The sequence below is a fragment of the Arachis hypogaea genome, chromosome 14 (genome assembly GCF_003086295.3).
Source record: "Arachis hypogaea cultivar Tifrunner chromosome 14, arahy.Tifrunner.gnm2.J5K5, whole genome shotgun sequence".
NCBI classification, from domain to species: Eukaryota; Viridiplantae; Streptophyta; class Magnoliopsida; order Fabales; family Fabaceae; genus Arachis; species Arachis hypogaea.
Genome location: NC_092049.1, coordinates 134,433,560 through 134,451,705, shown reverse-complemented (window position 1 = coordinate 134,451,705; position 18,146 = coordinate 134,433,560). Strand labels below are relative to the sequence as shown.

General features: G+C 31.4%; 2 protein-coding genes across 2 annotated transcripts; one reads left to right on the top strand and one right to left on the bottom strand.

Moving 5' to 3' along the window:
• Positions 1-7,101: 7,101 nt before the first annotated feature.
• LOC112744337 (cyclin-U4-1) lies at positions 7,102-9,122 on the top strand. The gene is made up of 2 exons (XM_025793933.3): positions 7,102-7,521; positions 8,677-9,122. Exons 1-2 carry the CDS (start codon positions 7,184-7,186, stop codon positions 8,972-8,974), a joined length of 636 nt encoding a protein of 211 aa, XP_025649718.1. The 5' UTR covers positions 7,102-7,183; the 3' UTR covers positions 8,975-9,122.
• Positions 9,123-14,407: 5,285 nt separating this feature from the next.
• On the bottom strand, positions 14,408-15,313 carry LOC112743261 (uncharacterized). Its single transcript, XM_025792479.1, has 2 exons — positions 15,104-15,313; positions 14,408-15,016 (listed from the first exon to the last, which is right to left on the bottom strand). Exons 1-2 carry the CDS (start codon positions 15,311-15,313, stop codon positions 14,408-14,410), a joined length of 819 nt encoding a protein of 272 aa, XP_025648264.1.
• Positions 15,314-18,146: the final 2,833 nt, after the last annotated feature.

Genomic DNA, 18,146 nt, shown 5'->3' with positions numbered 1-18,146 from the left:
TAAACATAAATTGAAATTTTCATAGAAGAGTTTCATTGAGTTTCTTGAAATTGTAATAACATTATATACAATTAAAGAATCATAGGAATAGGTTAAGGTTCCCAATAACGAATTTGAAGGTGGTAGTTCACCTGATAGGTTGTTAGCCAAAGGTACCAGGTCATCACGTAGTCAGTTTGGCAGCAAAGAGTTAAGTTAGTAAGTTAGTTATGGGTTTTTTTTTTCCTGAAATAAATTAAAAAATATATATTTATTTCAAAAAACACGTTATTCGATCTTTTTATTTTCCAGATATGTTTTATTTTGGGATTTAGGGTGGCAAACTTCATAATTTATATGAAGTTCGTCGCATTCTTGGTGAACTTTAACTGTCAACACGACTTTTTTCTTGTTTTCAAATTGTTGTCTAACTTCAAACTCATTAGTTGGATCTTGCTTCCATGGGTAAACGACTAATCCAAAGTCATTACATCAAGATTCAACCTGGAGAAGTGATTTGTATGTTACCATAGTAGTTCATCATCTCTTCTTTCTTGTCACCATCATAAGAAATTTTTGCTGGTTCATCATCAGCATGTTTCCGTCATCGGGGTTAATTTCGTACGAATCCATCATCAAATTCCTGATAGCAAAATCCTCATAACTTTTAACATTATCTTCCATCATGTCAGCATTATCAAGTTTAACGTTTGAGTCCTCTTATTAACTGCCTTCAGGTGGCATATTTAGATCGACCATCATTCTTTTAATATTTCGTCTAACAGCTCTACTTAACGGATTATCATCAACAGTATCCGCCCAACTCAACGAGAAACATGAATAATTCCAACAAATGAACATTTGCCCATCGGTTGTGCCACGACCTTATAAGATGTATGTCCTCTTCGTCACGTAACCGTTACCTAATTCAAAACAACAGCAATATTTCTCAAAATCGTGGTCTAATAAACATTATAACAACATAGCAAAGACAATTGTAACATATCTTTTATAAATCAAATTGTTATCTACTTAGGTCGGATATCTGTAGTAATTTTTTTCACTCTTTTCGTGTGTTGCTGCCCAATGGAATATAATATCAAATTCTTCAACACTATTAGACTGATGACTTTCGGTGTCATGTACGTAATTATTGGTTTCCATACTTAAAAACGATAGAACCTTCTTCATCATATATTATTTCACTATCATAATGAATGGATAACAATGAATTTATTGACATTGTAGAGAAAAAAAATGTCAATATGAGAACCAAAGAGAAGAATGGAATTGTGGTTTTGAGTTCTGTTCTCCAGCAGCCATGCTTTTATTTTGGAAACTCCACTTGAAGTTCGCTGTAGTGCAGTGAACTCTATTTAAATTATAAAGTTTGCTGGGATGCGATAAATTTGCCTTAAATAAAAAAAAATGTATCTCAGAAATTAAAGTTCGAATAACGTGTTGCGAAACAAATATTTTTTTAATTTATTTCAGACAAAAAAGACGTCAGTTATGTGTTGGAAAGTCTGTTAGGATTTGGTGCATTCTGATACAGTATATAAAGCATGAAACTAACTAATCAATCAGTAATGAAATCATTCTCATTATTATTCTCTTCTCTAACTCAACTCCTCTGCTACTTTTACTCTTAAGAACACGGCCCTGATGCCTTTAAAAATTAAAATATTGTCTATCTTATGTTATATATTCTTCAGAATGTATGGAAACATATTTTTAATAGTTTTAGATATTTCATTAAAGTGATTTTGATGCATCTCAGTTCAGAAGTTAAGTCAGTCAATACCTTCCAATACTTGCAACAGTTTTCATGGGGTGGCATTGTGGAAAATCAACAATTGGGAGAGAAATTCTCAAGCACTGAGCATAGTAATAACAGGTTACACTGTGGTAGATAACAACCACCACTCAGAAAAATCCATTATTGGTGTGTGAAGTAGTCCCATATAATTTGGCCATATGATTATGACCAACATAGGTTATAATACATTTTTAGAGAAATGGCCAATATTGGGTTAACATTTAAAACTTACAAGAACATATTTTTTGTATGACTTCAGATCAGTGTTCTGTATCTCATCTGCTTTATTGAAAGAAGCTTGTTCATGTGATTGTGTCCAGTACACAGCTGCAGTTGCCAAAAACTGAGGACTGTTCAACAACTTTTGCAGGGTTGCCTAAACATTGCCGTTAAATTGAAACTTCTAATAATCTGTTTATGCCGATCCATTATGATATCCAGTAGTAGAATAGTAGCAAGAATTACTTTCTACAAAGTTGCATTTTGATTTTCAGCTATTCGGTAGTCAAGAAAGAAACCAAAAGGAAATGTTTTATATATATGGGATGAAATCAGGTGTAACTTTACACTGCTTGTATTTTCATAAGGATAAACCACTATTTTTGGTCGAAAGATTTTAATTGATATAATATCCCTTAAATAAAAAAAAATATTAGTAACCCTGAAAAAACTATGAAAAGTCTGAAAAATTTACAAATTAGGTGAATTTTATCAAATTTTGGAGAGTTACAAATGTGTTTCTTCAAGTAAGGAGATTTTAAAAAAAAAATTATTCTTCATCTTTGTCATATGTCGCGACCTCACTTGCTGGTCAACATCTAGTTATCTTTAGCCGCCAAAGACAACACCTATATTATATAAGATAATAAAGAAATTAGAGAGAATGTAAACTATAAGATTCAAAAAGCTTGTGAAAGTGATAATTTTATTGCATTGCTATTAAACTAAGTTATATGAAATGGAGTATTCAGCAGCAAAATGTGAGCATAAGCTTAAGTATGACAAAGATGAAAATGTATAGATGGATGAGTTAACATATCCGATTTGACCTATGCACGAATACGCAAGCATAAGTTTCATGCTTGTTTGGGTAATAGCAATGAGATTCTCCACCTATTATTATTATTATTATTATTATTATTATTATTATTATTATTATGTTCAATGAAAGCAATGTCTAATATAATAGATAATAAGAAGTTCCAACTAAAGCCACCGAGATAATTTAAAGAGGTGAGAGGAAGGAAAAACGTTGAGCACTTTTCTCACTCAGGTGATCATAAAAATATGCTCTCACTTCTCCCTTCACTTCAATATGAGTATACATAATTATGAAATGGCTTGGATTATGTTATTATATATGTGGTTGTTGGTATGAGCTCATTAAAAGCAGGATAATGTAACGTTTTATTTTTAATATTTGGACAAATTTTAATTTTATTTTTAATGTGTAAAACTTATTATTTTTATTACAAACGTCTTATTTATTTTTTTGGTTAAAATTAAATTTTTTTTTCAAAAATATCATTTTCTCCTTTGTAGTTTTTTAAATACTGACAAAAATCATAATACAATAGTTCTAGTGGTTTGAGAATAAAAATATGAATAGAATAATAGAATTAAGAATAAATAATAATAATAATATTAATAATGAAAAAAATTATTTTTAAAAAAAAAAATTCAATTTTGATAGAAGATAAGATAAAATAAAATAAACATTGAAATAAAAATAAGATGTATTAAAACGTTAAGAACGAAACGAAATCGATGAATTAATATTCATATTGACCTCCTGAAATTATCTTTGTGCTTTTAAAATTTTGATTCATTCAAATTAGTCTTTGAATTTGACATTCGTGACTCACATTAATTCTTACCCTTATTTTTATCATAGAATATATAGTTAACAACATATTAAAATAAATTGACATCTTTCACACTAAACTCTTTATTAATAGTTATCTGATATGGCAATTAAAACTTTTTATCTCAATTTGCTCTTTCTGAAACTTTTGAAATTCTAAATTTCACTTAAAATTTTTAAGAGCTTTATAGAACGCAAATTTATATAAAAAATTTTAATTATCATGTAATTATTAAAAAATCTAACGTGATAATCGTCGACCAATCTCAACACGCCATTAATAATTTTATCGCAGAAACAAACTTATGAACTAATGTGAGTTATGAATGTAAAGTAGGATCCGAATTAAATGAAATAAAATTAAAACTTAACCGAGACATAAAAATTAAAATAATGCTTTATCCTTAGAGATAAGTTATTTTTATTTTTATTTTTTCTAGTTCATTAGCGGTAAATGAAGTTTGATTAGAATCTCGTACTGTCGTACATACTATTTAAATTATTTACCATTTGCAAGTTATAAATTAAAGAATAATTGCAGTTCAAAAGTTCAATCAATTATAAGCATTTAAATATTTTACTAGCTTTTCTTCAATTTGGTTTCACTTTGCATCGCAAGTTAATGGTTACAGAATCTTGGTCTTTATTCCATTCACACAAATGTGACATTGGTTGCTTTTCCAGCACCTCCTAAAACTTAATCTAGCTGTTCAGACTTCAGATTAGTGACTCGTCAAATCAACTAATAACACTTCACCCTTTTTAATTAAGAGTTTGCTAAATTTGACATGCCTATGTAGAAGATCTTGTATCTTATATTCTTATATTCTTATATAAATAATTATTTGATGGATTTTGTTTACAAAAAAGTAGATATGGATAGCTGTTACTCAAAGACTAGCTTTGTCTTCATGTTGGAACTAAAAGAATTATTTATTTATTTCTTTTTATTTTCATAGCATTAGAAACAATTAATAATTTTTTTGGCCAGGGTTGATTAATTACCTTTGGCAAGTGAAAGAAATACTTGTCTATCAAATTAGATAATATCAAAATTGAGTGAGAATTTTAACTCATTTTGAATTATTCTTTAACTTTTTTAAAAATTAAATTTTATATTATGTTTTTTTAAAATATATATTTAAATTTTCATTTATTTAAATATTAAAAAATAAATTAAGTCTGCCAATCATTATTCATACATTATATATTTATATGTATGTATAATATGAGGATGTGGGTCAAAATATCTTTTGCTAGTTTTCTTGATGTACGTGTAGCACGTTAGATACACACAGGGTACATGCAAAAAAGTAAAATGCTCCATTTTTCTATTTCCAATTACAGCCAATTATTCCAACTGGGTTATGTATCATTTGCAACCAAATTCCATCTCATTCTAGCTGTACTTTTTATCATAACCACTTGCTTCCTTGTAATCTACTATTTGATTTGAGACTCGGTCATCAATTTAATGTTTCACATTGATGATTAATTCAAATCATTTTTTGTGTCCGTAGAGAATGTTACAAATAATCATGAGACCTAATACATTTGGATAGTTAATATATATAGTGATTTGTAAGAAAAAATTGTGGTAAAAACCTTTTATCTCAATAAATAATTAATCATTGTTTTAAAGTTATTGATAATGTTAGAAAGACAAAAAAAAAAGTCAGAATTGACTTATTTAACATTCATTAAATAAGACAAATGATGGTAATTATTTTTTATTAATTATTTTTTATTATCAAATATTTTCGATATCCGGTATATTCTAAATAGAAAATAAATATATTTGAGCGTGTGTAGTTTGCGTTTTTATTGTTTGTTTTTTAAGATTTTATAAAAGAACTGTAAAAATAATAAAATTTATATGAGGCAACCTTGAATAAAATTTAAAAAAAATAAATAAAAAGCAACCTTGAATTCACAATATTAATTGCAAGATGTAAGTAATTGTGAGTTTACTTCACAATTACCCACAAGTTAATACCTAGCTACAAGTAAGCAAAGTAATGAACTCTTACTTCTTATCCTTTAATTAGATGCCAAATCTCTTAATCTAATCAAGGTTAGATCCCTTGATAAGCCTTAAAAGAATAATAGTGATGAGCAACTTTATTATTGAAGGTAGAAAATTGATTTGGATCACATGAAGCAATGTTTGAAAACCCAAAGGAATAGCTTTATTATCCTAATTTGTTCTTTCGTTTAGGGGTGTGCAAAGAAGTAGGAACAAAATAAAAGTAGCATATATATACTATTTGCTATGGACCAACAACATAGCAAATCCATGTTATGTTACCCACTTGTACTAGAATCAAAACACATGCTAAGGTCCCCCTATAAAGTGGGACCCTTTACATTACATTCTCAAATTTCTCACATGTAATCACATGATGGTATGGAATACCATCTCCATTGTCAAAAAATTAATCACCGGAAAACCACAATTTAGTTTTATTTTGCAAGAAAGAGACATCAAAATTCACAATAAACACAACCTACACCCCCCTCCCCCCCTTCCCTCTTTTGCAAGTCAAGTTTTGAAATTAAAAGGAAAATCATTACCCAACTCAATAACCAAAAACTTTTTAAGCCGAAAAGGACATAAGCCACAACAAATGCCAACTTGCATGTCTTAATTTAAACAAAAGTATTATTTACATAACTAATGAAGGTTGATCTGTGCTAAATAAATAATTTTTAGTTAGTAATTCGTGTATAAAATTTGTAATTTTAATTTAAAAATTGATCATTTTTGACATACTTTATAATTTTTAAGTAGAAACAAAAATAAAATTCACAGAAAGAATAATTAAAGTACGTAGTATAATTTGATAATTATTCATATGAAAATATTTTCATATAAAGATGATAATTGAGATATGAACATGTATTATATCTTATCTACTGTAAAACTATTCATAGTATTAAAAAGAGATTAGAAATGAGATTTATCAGTTCGCCATAAAATCATATGAAAATAGTGTACCTATAAGAATTTTGACGATCAAATCAATTTAGGGTTTAAGAGGTATAAGAATTAGGGTTAAAAAAGATACCTCAAGAAGACTTTCACCTTGTATTTATATTTTTTAGTGACTAAAGATCTAAAAAGAATTTCTATTTAATTCTCTCCTGATTGATGGATACATTTTTTATTTGGACGTGTTCGTCCTTAAATGAGCCGTTTACGCACGACCTAGAGTCGTAACAATATTAAATATTTTAGTCAAATATATTAAATCATATGGAAACATACTCATACGAGTAATTTTCAATTAAGTATTTTAATAATAATTTGTTGGACATGTTTTTGTTGTCCCAATAGCACTGTCCTAATTTAAATTACAAAGGGGCATTTTGGCCAAGAAAAGTACCAACCATTAACAACCTTATATATCACTAGTTTTACTTTACATAAAACTTTATGTGTATATATATATAACCACACTACCAGACATCAAAATTCCAAGCATTCCTGTACCTAACTAAGAATTGGCCTATCAGCATCCATGGCAGAGCTTGAGAATCCAAGTGTGATGCCAAAGGTGGTAGCTTTCCTCTCTTCTCTGCTCAAAAGGGTAGCTGAATCCAATGATCATAACCAGCAACAACTCTTGCATCAGAAGATCTCTGTCTTCCATGGATTAACAAGACCAACCATATCAATTCAGAGCTATCTTGAGAGGATTTTCAAGTATGCAAATTGTAGTCCTTCTTGCTACATTGTTGCATATGTTTATCTTGATCGATTCACTCAGAGACAACCCTCTTTGCCAATCAACTCCTTCAATGTTCATAGGTTACTAATTACCAGTGTTATGGTAGCTGCTAAATTCATGGATGACATGTAAGTATCTTAATTATTAATTAATGTTAATCATGAATTATTGGATGATCAAGTTTACTACTTTCTTTCAAGTTTCAATGTTCCTTTGATGAGCATGTTTAACAAAAATTATGGGGATTCTTTAATTTGATGGTGTTAGTTATAGATACACCTAATCATATGAAAGCATGTGTTTTGAAAATCCTTGTTTCTCAATGTTAGATTTTGAATTATTTCACCTCTAAAGATATGTTTTTTGGCATTAAGGTAGAAATAATAATTAATAATAAAATTATATATAGTAAGAGTTTATCCATGAAATTTTACACATCATTCTTTTTACTCTGAAAAGGCCTAGATAGATCTTGCATTTTGTTACCCTATTAATCAAAACTTATTGAATTTTTATTTTCTACCATAATTATATAACACAAAGTTGTAAATTTGATAAAGACCTTACTTGTTTAAAGAATATAATGTTTCTTGTGAATAATACCATATGTCCAGGCTGGATTACCATTAGACAGAGACAACCCACCCATGTGACCCCACCATTTTATTGCATGCACCCTAGCATCTACCTTTTGTGTACAATGATTTATCAAATTCTCAAATTAAATATATATATAATTTTGGAGTTGAATTAGCATAGAGACATCCAACTTAAAAGGGACAAATTATATCATTAATGGTTGGCATGCTAATATCTTAAATTAAAAACAAAATATAAAAAAATCACATTCTATTCAACAACAAATTAAATATGATATTTCTACAATTAAAATATTATCTGACATTTTTTTTATAAATACACAATTATAATGTGGATCTCGTTTATTATATATCTTTCTCAACTTTATTTTCTTTTCTACTTTTTAAAATTGATCACTTTTTTTTACTATAATTACCAACTATTTATTTATTAACTTTTTGAAGATAATTGCTTTACAAATATTTTTTTTAAAAGGAGTGCTAGGGGAACCACAGTTTTTGTGATTTATAGCCATCAAATGACCATAATTTTAATGATGTGAAATTTGTGTGAGATTTTATCCAATAGCTCACTTTTTTTTGCTGGTTATATGCTAACCAGAATTTAATAAAGTTGCTCGCCTCCTAGACTTTTCTTTTTTTTTTAATTCAAAAATTGCTGACCATGTGATTTGAAATCAACAGGTACTACAACAATGCTTACTATGCAAAAGTTGGAGGAATCACCACAATAGAGATGAACTTTCTTGAGGTTGACTTCTTATTTGGTTTAGGGTTCCATTTAAATGTGACACCTGGCACATTCCAAGCATATTGTGCCCATCTCCAAAAAGAAATGCTTATGATGCAACCTCAGCTGGATTTTGAAAATTCTTCTTCCCTAAGTTTAGGAAAATCTCTAAAAACCCATTTGTGCTTCAATGATGATGAATCTTCCCATCAAAATCAACAGCAGCAACAACAACAACAATTAGCTGTTTGATATTTTAAATTTTATTTTCATGCATTTTCTCAATGCTTGTGTAGTATGTAGTATATTGATTAGTTGTAGTTGAAGATGTAGTAGTGTGACAATGCAATTACATATTGGCAAAAATTAATTATAATTTAGTTGTGGACTACTTTGCTAATTTGCTTACTTCTCACATTCTCTATCCAATTCTTTCTTCTTTTTTATCTTTTACCAAATTTAATAATATTTTTTTTAACTCTTTTTGCATCTCTGAATTTCTTGTATGAAGCATTCTTGGCAATGTACAGATAATTGTTGTCTCTTCTTTACAGTCTGGCTAGAAAAGTCTTTGAGTATAATAATAATTTAATTCGTTGTATCTTCTTATCCACCACTATTGGAATTTTTAAATACAATTTGCAATTGCATTGTTTTTGTTATTGTAATGTAAATAAAAGGAAAGAAATTTAGAAACATACACCAACTGAACTACTACTTGGGATATAATTAATAAAAAAAAAATAAGAATAAAACATACTTTTTGTCCTTGAAGTTTATTAAAAATTTTAAAAATATTTTTAATTTTTATTTTGTTCTAAAAATTTTCGAATTATATCAAAAATATCCTGACGGCTAATTTTTTAAAAAATTTAAAACTAATTTAACAATAATTTCACAAGGTAAAATTGAAAATTTAGTTATCAGGATATATTTAATTGTCATGTATTATTATTAGATTGATCTTAAACTTTCTGAAAATTTAGTTATGAGAATATATTTGATACAAATCGAAAATTTTAAGAACAAAATTAAAACAAAAAAAATAAAAAATATTTTTAAAATTTTTGACAAATTAAAAAAAAATATATACTTTACCCAAAAAATTAAAAAAACTACCATGATTGAAATAATCTTATATACCATTAGGTTATTATAGTACATGATGCACTAAAATCAATATAACGTATCATAATAATATTATCCCAAAAAAAATGTAACGTGCTTAATTTTGTAAATATTTATTTTTGGTGGGTACATAAGCCAGTTTGGCCGAAAGGGGACAAAAGAATGATGTGCACAGTACATTAAGAGGTACCATTTTAATTTGATGTATTTATTTGTTTGTTTGTGTTTTTTATTTTAATTAATTAAATTAATTTATTGGCTAGGGAAGACAGATTGTGGTAATTGACAGTTGTTTGTGTGTAAGTGTTGATTGATGAGAAGAGAAGGAAAGAACATGTGCAATAATTTATAATAGAGAACCAGAATTTATGGTTGGTGGTGGAGAGAGAAAGAAACCAAAGTTGCAAAGTGTTATTTGGAGTGCCGGCACCAACCACAAACCTTCACTGTTTGGTCGGTTTCCCTTTCTTCTTCTTCTTCTTTGCTATTTAGAATGGTTGACACCAATCTATTTTTTAGATTTAAAATTCATGAGCCATATAAAAAATCTTTTTGTGGATATTGAATATAAATATCTACGGAATGTGCTTATAAAAAAATTAATTATTTTATTAGTTTTTATAATTTATTAAATTTATAATTAAATTATTATGTTTTTCTTTTGAATTAGTCATTACGTTATTTTTAATTTTATAATTAGATTTTTGTTAATATAAAAATATTAAAATTAATAGAATATTTTTTTTACAAATTAAAATTATCTCAAATCAAGAATTTAACTAAATCTTTGATCACATATTGTTTTAAAAAAATATTTCATTAATTATTTTAACATTTTTAATACAAAAAAATTTAATTATTTCAAAACTAAAAACAGTAATGTAAGAACCTAATTAAAAAAATACAAAAATTTAATTATAAATTTAGTAAAATTATAGAACTAAAAGAATAATTAAATAAAAAATTGTTGTAAAGGTAAAGAAAACTTAAATTGCTGTACTTATTATCAATCATATTCAATAGTATTGAAGTTTTAATTTTAACAACTCCATAATTTTTATACATTTTCATGCTACTAGTAACATACAACTTGAGATGGAAGCAAGGCGAATTGAGTAAATCCTAGTCAAAGTTAAATTTATTTCATGAAAATTAAATCCGATTCACAATTTGACTCGTTTACAATCGTGTAGAATTGTAAAGTTTAAGTTAAATTTACCATAAATTCATAAACTTATATAAATTCATGATCAAATTTAAATAAAATGAATATAGACATATTAGCATAAACTAAAAATATAAAATAAATACTTGTTAGAAACAAGAGATCAACCTAAGAAAAGTGTTTTTGTGTATTGTTCAGTGTGATCAAAGGTATAATATATAAGGGGTATTTATAGGTACTAGATAAATCAAAGTAATAAAGGCATAAAATCCTACAATTAATAAATAAATATGCTATACAAATATAAACGATACTAATATAAATTGATTCTAATGATTCTCTAACATCCCCCCTCAAACTCAAGTGGGAGCTAAGGATATCAGCTTGAGTTTGGATAACAAAGTCCGAAAACGAGTCGGGTGATGAGCTTTCGTGAAGATATCAGCAGTCTGATCCAGTGTTCCAACAGCAATGAACCAAACAGCATCAATAAGGATACGTTGCCGAACAAAGTGACAATCAATCTCAATGTGTTTGGTGCGTTCATGAAACACATCATTATGGGCAATCTGAATAGCACTGCGGTTATCACAAAAAATATTAGTAAGGAATGACTGAGGAGCACCCAGATCTTCGAGAAGCCAATGAATCGAGATAACTTCAGCAGTAGTGTCAGCGAAGGCACGGTACTTAGCTTCTGTGCTTGAGCGAACAGTGAACGTTTGCTTCTTAGCACGCCAAGAAATGAGAGCGTCGCCAAGAAACAAACAGTAACCAGTAGTAGAACGACGATCAGTGGGATCACTAGCCCAATCAACATCGAAGTATGCTTGAAGAGTTAAAGAGGAATGGGCAGAAAAATAAAGGCCATGAAATAGAGTGCCTTGATGTAGCGAAGAATGCGAAGAACTGCCGCATAGTGAGTAGTACAAGGAGCTAACAAGAACTGGCTAAGGACATGAACTGGATAGGCAATGTCTGGTCGGGTGACAGTCAAGTAGACGAGACCTCCAACTAACTGTCGATAGAGAGTCGGATTATCCAAAACAATGCCATCTATAGGGGTAAATCGAACATTAGGCTCAAGAGAAGTAGACTCAGTGCGACTATCTGTAATCCCAGCGCGAGCAAGAAGATCTGAAGCATACTTAATTAACCTGAGAGAGATAAATGCCATCATTTGTGGAGATGACCTCGAGACCAAGAAAATAGCTGAGAGAACCAAGATCTTTTATCTCAAAGGTACGGTGAAGTGAGGCCTTGAGATCAGAGATACCATCAACATCATCTCCAGTAATGATCATGTCATCAACATACAAAAGTAGAAGAACAACTCCACGTTCGCTTTTACGAATGAAAAGGGCATTCTCATGAGGACTAGAAGTAAAACTAAGACTACATATGGTAGTGCTGAACTTGTCAAACCATTCACGAGGAGCTTGCTTAAGTCCATAAAGTGCCTTACGAAGGAGACAAACCTTACTAGAAGGACAAGGATATCCCGGAGGTGGTTTCATATAGACTTTCTTTTTCAAATCCCATTAAAAAATGCATTATTCACATCCATCTGACTGAGAGACCATTTTTTAATCGCGGCAATGGCAAGGAGAGCTCTAACAGACATAAGGCAAGCGACAAGAGCAAAAGTCTCTTCATAATCAATACCATACTCTTGCGTACAACCTTGAGCAACCAAACGTGCCTTATAACGGTCAATAGAGCCATCAGAGCGAGTCTTGATCTTGTATACCCATCTACTGCCCACAACTTCCTTATCAGAAGGAGGATCAACCAAATCCCAAGTGTGTGCTTTTTCAAGTGTCTGTATTTCTTCCTGCATTGCTTGTTGCCAATTTGGATTTGTGGAGGCTTCTCTGAATGACTTAGGTTCAAGAAGATGAGGAGGTGGATTCCTTACCTTAGAAGAACGAGTGGGAGGAGGAGGCATGACGGTAGGAGCGGGATCGCCGTCCAGGCTGGAATCATCGGGAGATGGAAAAGGCAGAAGAGCAGGGGCCTCGAGGGATGGACTTGGGGTAGACCCCCTATAGTATCATCACTAGGAAAGAGATCAACATTTGGGTTAGTAAAAAACTGTGATGGAGTTGAAGGAATGGACTCAAAAGAGAAAAAACTAGAGAACATGTGATGCTCCCAGAAGACAACATGACGAGATATACGAATACGGCAAGAGATAGGATTCCAACAACGATAACCCTTATGTTCAGAAGCATAACCAAGAAAACAACACATGCGAGCCCGAGGTTCAAGCTTATTGTGTCCATGAGGCTGGAGAAGAACAAAACAGACACAACCAAAAACATGGAGAGAACTATAATCAAGAGAAGTACGATAAAGACGCTCAAAGGGAGTAGTGTTACCAAGAACAGAAGAAGGGAGTCTATTGATAACATGAACAGCAGTGAGAACAGCTTCACCCCCAAGCACGCTCAGGACAGGAAGAGGAAATAAGTATCGCAGGACAGAGTCAAGAATATGACGGTGTTTACGCTCAGCTCTTCCATTTTGTTGAGAGGTACCAGAACAAGAAAACTCGGACAAAGTACCCTGTTCAACGAGAAAATTTAAAAGTTTGGAGTCACGATATTCCATAACATTGTCACGTCTGAAAATTTTAATGACCTTTGAAAACTGAGTTCGAACCATAGTGGCAAAGTTAATATAAATCTGAGGCAACTCATGACGATTAGTCATCAAATAAACCCAAGTAAAATGTGAATAATCATTAATAAAGACGACAAAATATCGAGCCCCTCTCATAGAAGCGGTGGGAGCGGGCCCCAAACATCAGAATGAATAAGATCAAAAGGAGAGCAAGCAATAGAGGAATTATTATTAAAGGATAAGGCAGGTTGTTTTGCAGTGCGACAATAAATGCAATCTAAAGACTCATTTTGAACTTGACCTAAAACACCCGTAGATATAAGAGGACACAATTTTCCTAAGGAGTTATGGGCAAGACGACGGTGCCACAAGTGAAGAGTAGATGGAGAGGAAACAACACAGAGATTTGACGTAGAGGGAACATGAAGGTCCTCGAGCTCAAAGAAACGTCCGACCTTACAACCAGTCCCGATGATCTTTCTCGTCCGACGATCCTGCACACGACAACCAGAAATAAAAAAAGTGACATCAAAACCGAGTTCAACAAGCTGACCGACAGAGATAAGATTAAAATTCAATTTTGGAATAAAATAAGTATTAGAAAGATGAATATTGGACTGTGAAATAATCCCATGATGTGTTGCATGCAAGAGGGAACCATTAGCAGTATTGACAGAAGGTGTGTTGAGAGATGTGGAAGGGGTGGACTCAGTAGCAGTAGAGGCAGGCACATGCAGAGAGTTGTTGGGACGAGGTTGATACTTGCTCTAATCTGAACGTGGTGGTCTAGTAGGATAGGTAGCAATCAAGTGACCCGAGAGCTTACAATAATGGCAGAACAGTTTCGGGCAATTAGAGCCAATGTGGCCTTTTTGTTTGCACTTACGACATTCAATAGAAGGACAGTCAGAGAAGGAATGCCCAGGCCGGTTACAGTTTCGACAGATTTTGCCCTTTCTGTCGGTGGCAGCAAAGACGGTTTCACTTTTAGAACGAAGCAATCCCAAGCGTGTTTCTTCAGACTTAAGACGAGGAAGAGCATCTTCAAGACTCGGCAAGAGATTCTGATGAAGAAGAGAAGCCCTAACCAGCTCATAGTCATCAGTAAGTGCCATAAGAAATTGGATGAGACGTGTCCGGTTCTGATAATCCTCATATGCCTTAGCATCAGCGGGATATTTAAGAACAGGCTCACAAGAGGTCAACTGATCCCAAATAATCTCCATCTGAGCAAGAAAATAAAAAATTGCTTGGCCACGTTCTTGCTTAAGGCTATGAAGTTCCTTAAGCAGTTGGTACTGATGAGAGAGATCAGAAATAGTGTAACATTTTGCCAAATGATCCCATACCTCTTTAGCAGTTTCAAAACACCCAAACTGTAAATGAATTCCAGGAGTAGAAGTGTTGCGGAACCAAGTGATAATCTGATGATTTTTACTATCTCAATCTTCCAATTTCTCTACAAAGTCCTTCTTAGCATCCTCCTTGGATTTGGAGGCACCATCTTTGGATTTGTCAGTCACATTTGGCTTAACAGGACAGGCAATATCACCAGTCACATATCGCCATAATTTTCGCCCTTTAAGAAATTCTCGCATAGCTTCAACCCAATGTGCATAGTTGGAGCCATTAAGGATAACAGGGATAGGCTGAAAGACATCCGGTTTTTCCATAGTAATAGAAATAATAGCAAAAGGGAGAAGAAACTACAAATTCGGGGCAGAAAACGAGAAAACAAAGCGCAAAATCGGAAAGAGCTCACAAAAAAAACCTTAGGGAGGGTCCCGCTTGTCAGCCACGTCAGCGAAACGATGACACGTGGCGGCACCTGAGGAGAGGAGCGAGATGACACACTGGCGGTGAGGTGGAACGCGGGTCAACTAGCGGACCGGGTCGGGTTGTTCGCGGGTCACTGGATATCAAGGATAGCTTGCGTTGCGACACGTGGAAGCGCCAGGATCGTGCGATCGGCACCAAGATCCAACGGCTGCTGAAGCTTCTGGAATGAGAAACAATGGAGGTGGGCATAGCAAGGTTCCAGCGGCGCGTGAGGGCGCGTCCGGAGGCTTCTGGCGGCGTTAGAAACATGACGAAGAGAAGAACACTATGATACCGGAGGTGACGAACCAAAGCGTCGGAAATAGATCGAAAAACAAGAGCAAAGAGGCACTGTCGGAAGAGAAAAATAAGGAGACTATGAACAAAATTTTATTGAAACAAAAACTTTAGACTCTTGATACCATGTTAGAAACAAGAGACCAAGATGAGGAAAGTGTTTTTGTGTATTGTTCAGTGTGATCAAAAGTACAATATATAAGGGATATTTATAGGTGCTAGATGAATCAAAGTAATAAAAGCATAGAATCCTACAATTAATATACAGATATATTATACAAATATAAATAATACTAATTGATCTAAATTGATTCTAATAATTCTCTAACAATACTATATATTAGCAAATTTTATATAATAAATAATATATATAATTTATAAGTTGTTAATAAATTGAATTGGAGTTGATTTACGAGTTAGCCAAACTCACTTCCTATTCTATTTACAGCTCAGCCTCTTCTAATAATTTTCAATGCCGACGCTACGTTTGGGAGCTTTGCATTTCTATTTTAATTTAATTCAACTAAAAGTGAATGATTGAATGAGGAACCGACACTATATAAGTATATATGTTTTAATTTACTGGCAAGCTTTTTTGCTTTGAAACTAATGAACTAAAAACTAGTCTTGCTTGCCTTTTATTTATTTTGTTCGAGTCTAAAATATTTTATATTTAACTCTCATATTCAAAAATATTATTTAAAAAAATAATTCCAACCTTACTATCTTTAGTATAAATAAAAAATAGAAGTAGATAATGGTCAAACGAGCTTATTCTACATAATATTTTGCTGCATTGCATGCTCTTATTATATTACCATTCCATATTTAAGTGTTCTCACTTATATCAGCTTCTTTCCACATATATATATATATTCTCTTGCTGGATCTATAAGCTATTCCAATAACACCACCATTGGTGAGGGGTGACTGATTATTAAACACAGAAAAGTTATCTAAATACGCGAAGATATGTAATATAATTAAAATACTATCATTTTAATTATTATGATTTTCATCACTCATTACATACTTATTATCAAATTCTAAGTCCTTGTCATCATTGATTTTCAATTAAATATTCCCACCAAGTATTTAAAAAAAAAAATTAGCCAAATTCATGAGAAAAATTGAGCTTAAATGATTATTATTTTATATATATATATATATACAAAAATGTTTCATTCTTTAAATTTTTTAAGTACTTTATTAATTAAGCAATTTTTAATTATTTATTTATTATACTTTATATTAATAGTTTAAAATTAAAATAGAATATTTCAAGTTAATCATTTTTTTAAAGAAAATTACAAAAATAAAAATTCAAAACTTACTAATTTATTTATTATTTCTAATAACATATATTTTTGAAAAAAGGACAAATAGGTCTCTGATCTTTTGTCCTGCAGACATTTTCGTTCCTGACCATTGAAAAATACTTTTAAGTCCCTAACCTTTACAAAATTTGGACGAATCAGTCCCTGATGGAGATATTTGGACGGATCAGTCCCTGACGGAGGCATTTGGATAGAGGAACTGATTCATCCAAATTTTGTGAAGGTCAGGGACTTAAAAGTATTTTTCAATGATCAGGGACGAAAATGTCTGCGAACAAAAAGTCAAGGACCTGTTTATCATTTTCTCTATATTTTTTAAAGGGTTTGCCTAATGCCTATAACATTTCTCTACTGCAATGGGTATAGCTATTGTTTTCGGCAATTGATGGATTTGCGTGATGGAAAAAGAATTCTAGGAAAATGGTTGCTTAACTTTCACATGTTAGAAATAATTAAATCATATAAACTCTAGTTTTAATGAGACGGAAGATATAGAATTTAATTGGTGGAAACGACTTCCCTTGAATTATATTAAGTCACGTTTGGTTTTCTGTCTTTTTCTTTTTCCATGGCTCAAAGTTTGGTTTTGCAATCGTTGGAAAATAACATTGCTATAGTAGATATTAATTACGATAGCCAATGTTTGCTAAAGTTCTTTGGCTATGATGATGGTGGTTGAAACCACCGCAATATGAACCTTTCCGATTGTTATTCATTAACCAAACATTAGCGTAGCCATATTTAATTGACCAAATGAGAGTGCCACATATAAAATTATAAAGCCATGAAGGGGCACCCTATGAATTGAACCGTACACGATTGCTTTGGAAATGAGTTTGCTATAAATCTAACCAAGTTTGGTTGGTTTAGGGTAGCTAACTAAGTGTGAGGGTTCGAATTCCGTTTTGTGGATACAGCAATTCATCGACTAATAACAAATTTTTAAATAGAATTTAGTATCGGAACGGATTAGTCGTTGACTTATCGCACTGAAAAATATCGTAAGAAACCAAAAAAATAAGTTTAGATAAATCTTTTAGATATTTTGTACTTT

Bases quoted from the DNA above. Each gene is read 5' to 3' on its own strand.
- LOC112744337 (XM_025793933.3), top strand. From the start codon at position 7,184: ATGGCAGAGCTTGAGAATCCAAGTGTGATGCCAAAGGTGGTAGCTTTC. The intron at 7,522-8,676 runs GTAAGTATCTTA...TGAAATCAACAG, and splicing joins GCTAAATTCATGGATGACAT to GTACTACAACAATGCTTACT.
- LOC112743261 (XM_025792479.1), bottom strand. From the start codon at position 15,313: ATGGAAAAACCGGATGTCTTTCAGCCTATCCCTGTTATCCTTAATGGC. The intron at 15,017-15,103 runs GTAGAGAAATTG...ATTCATTTACAG, and splicing joins AGGATGCTAAGAAGGACTTT to TTTGGGTGTTTTGAAACTGC.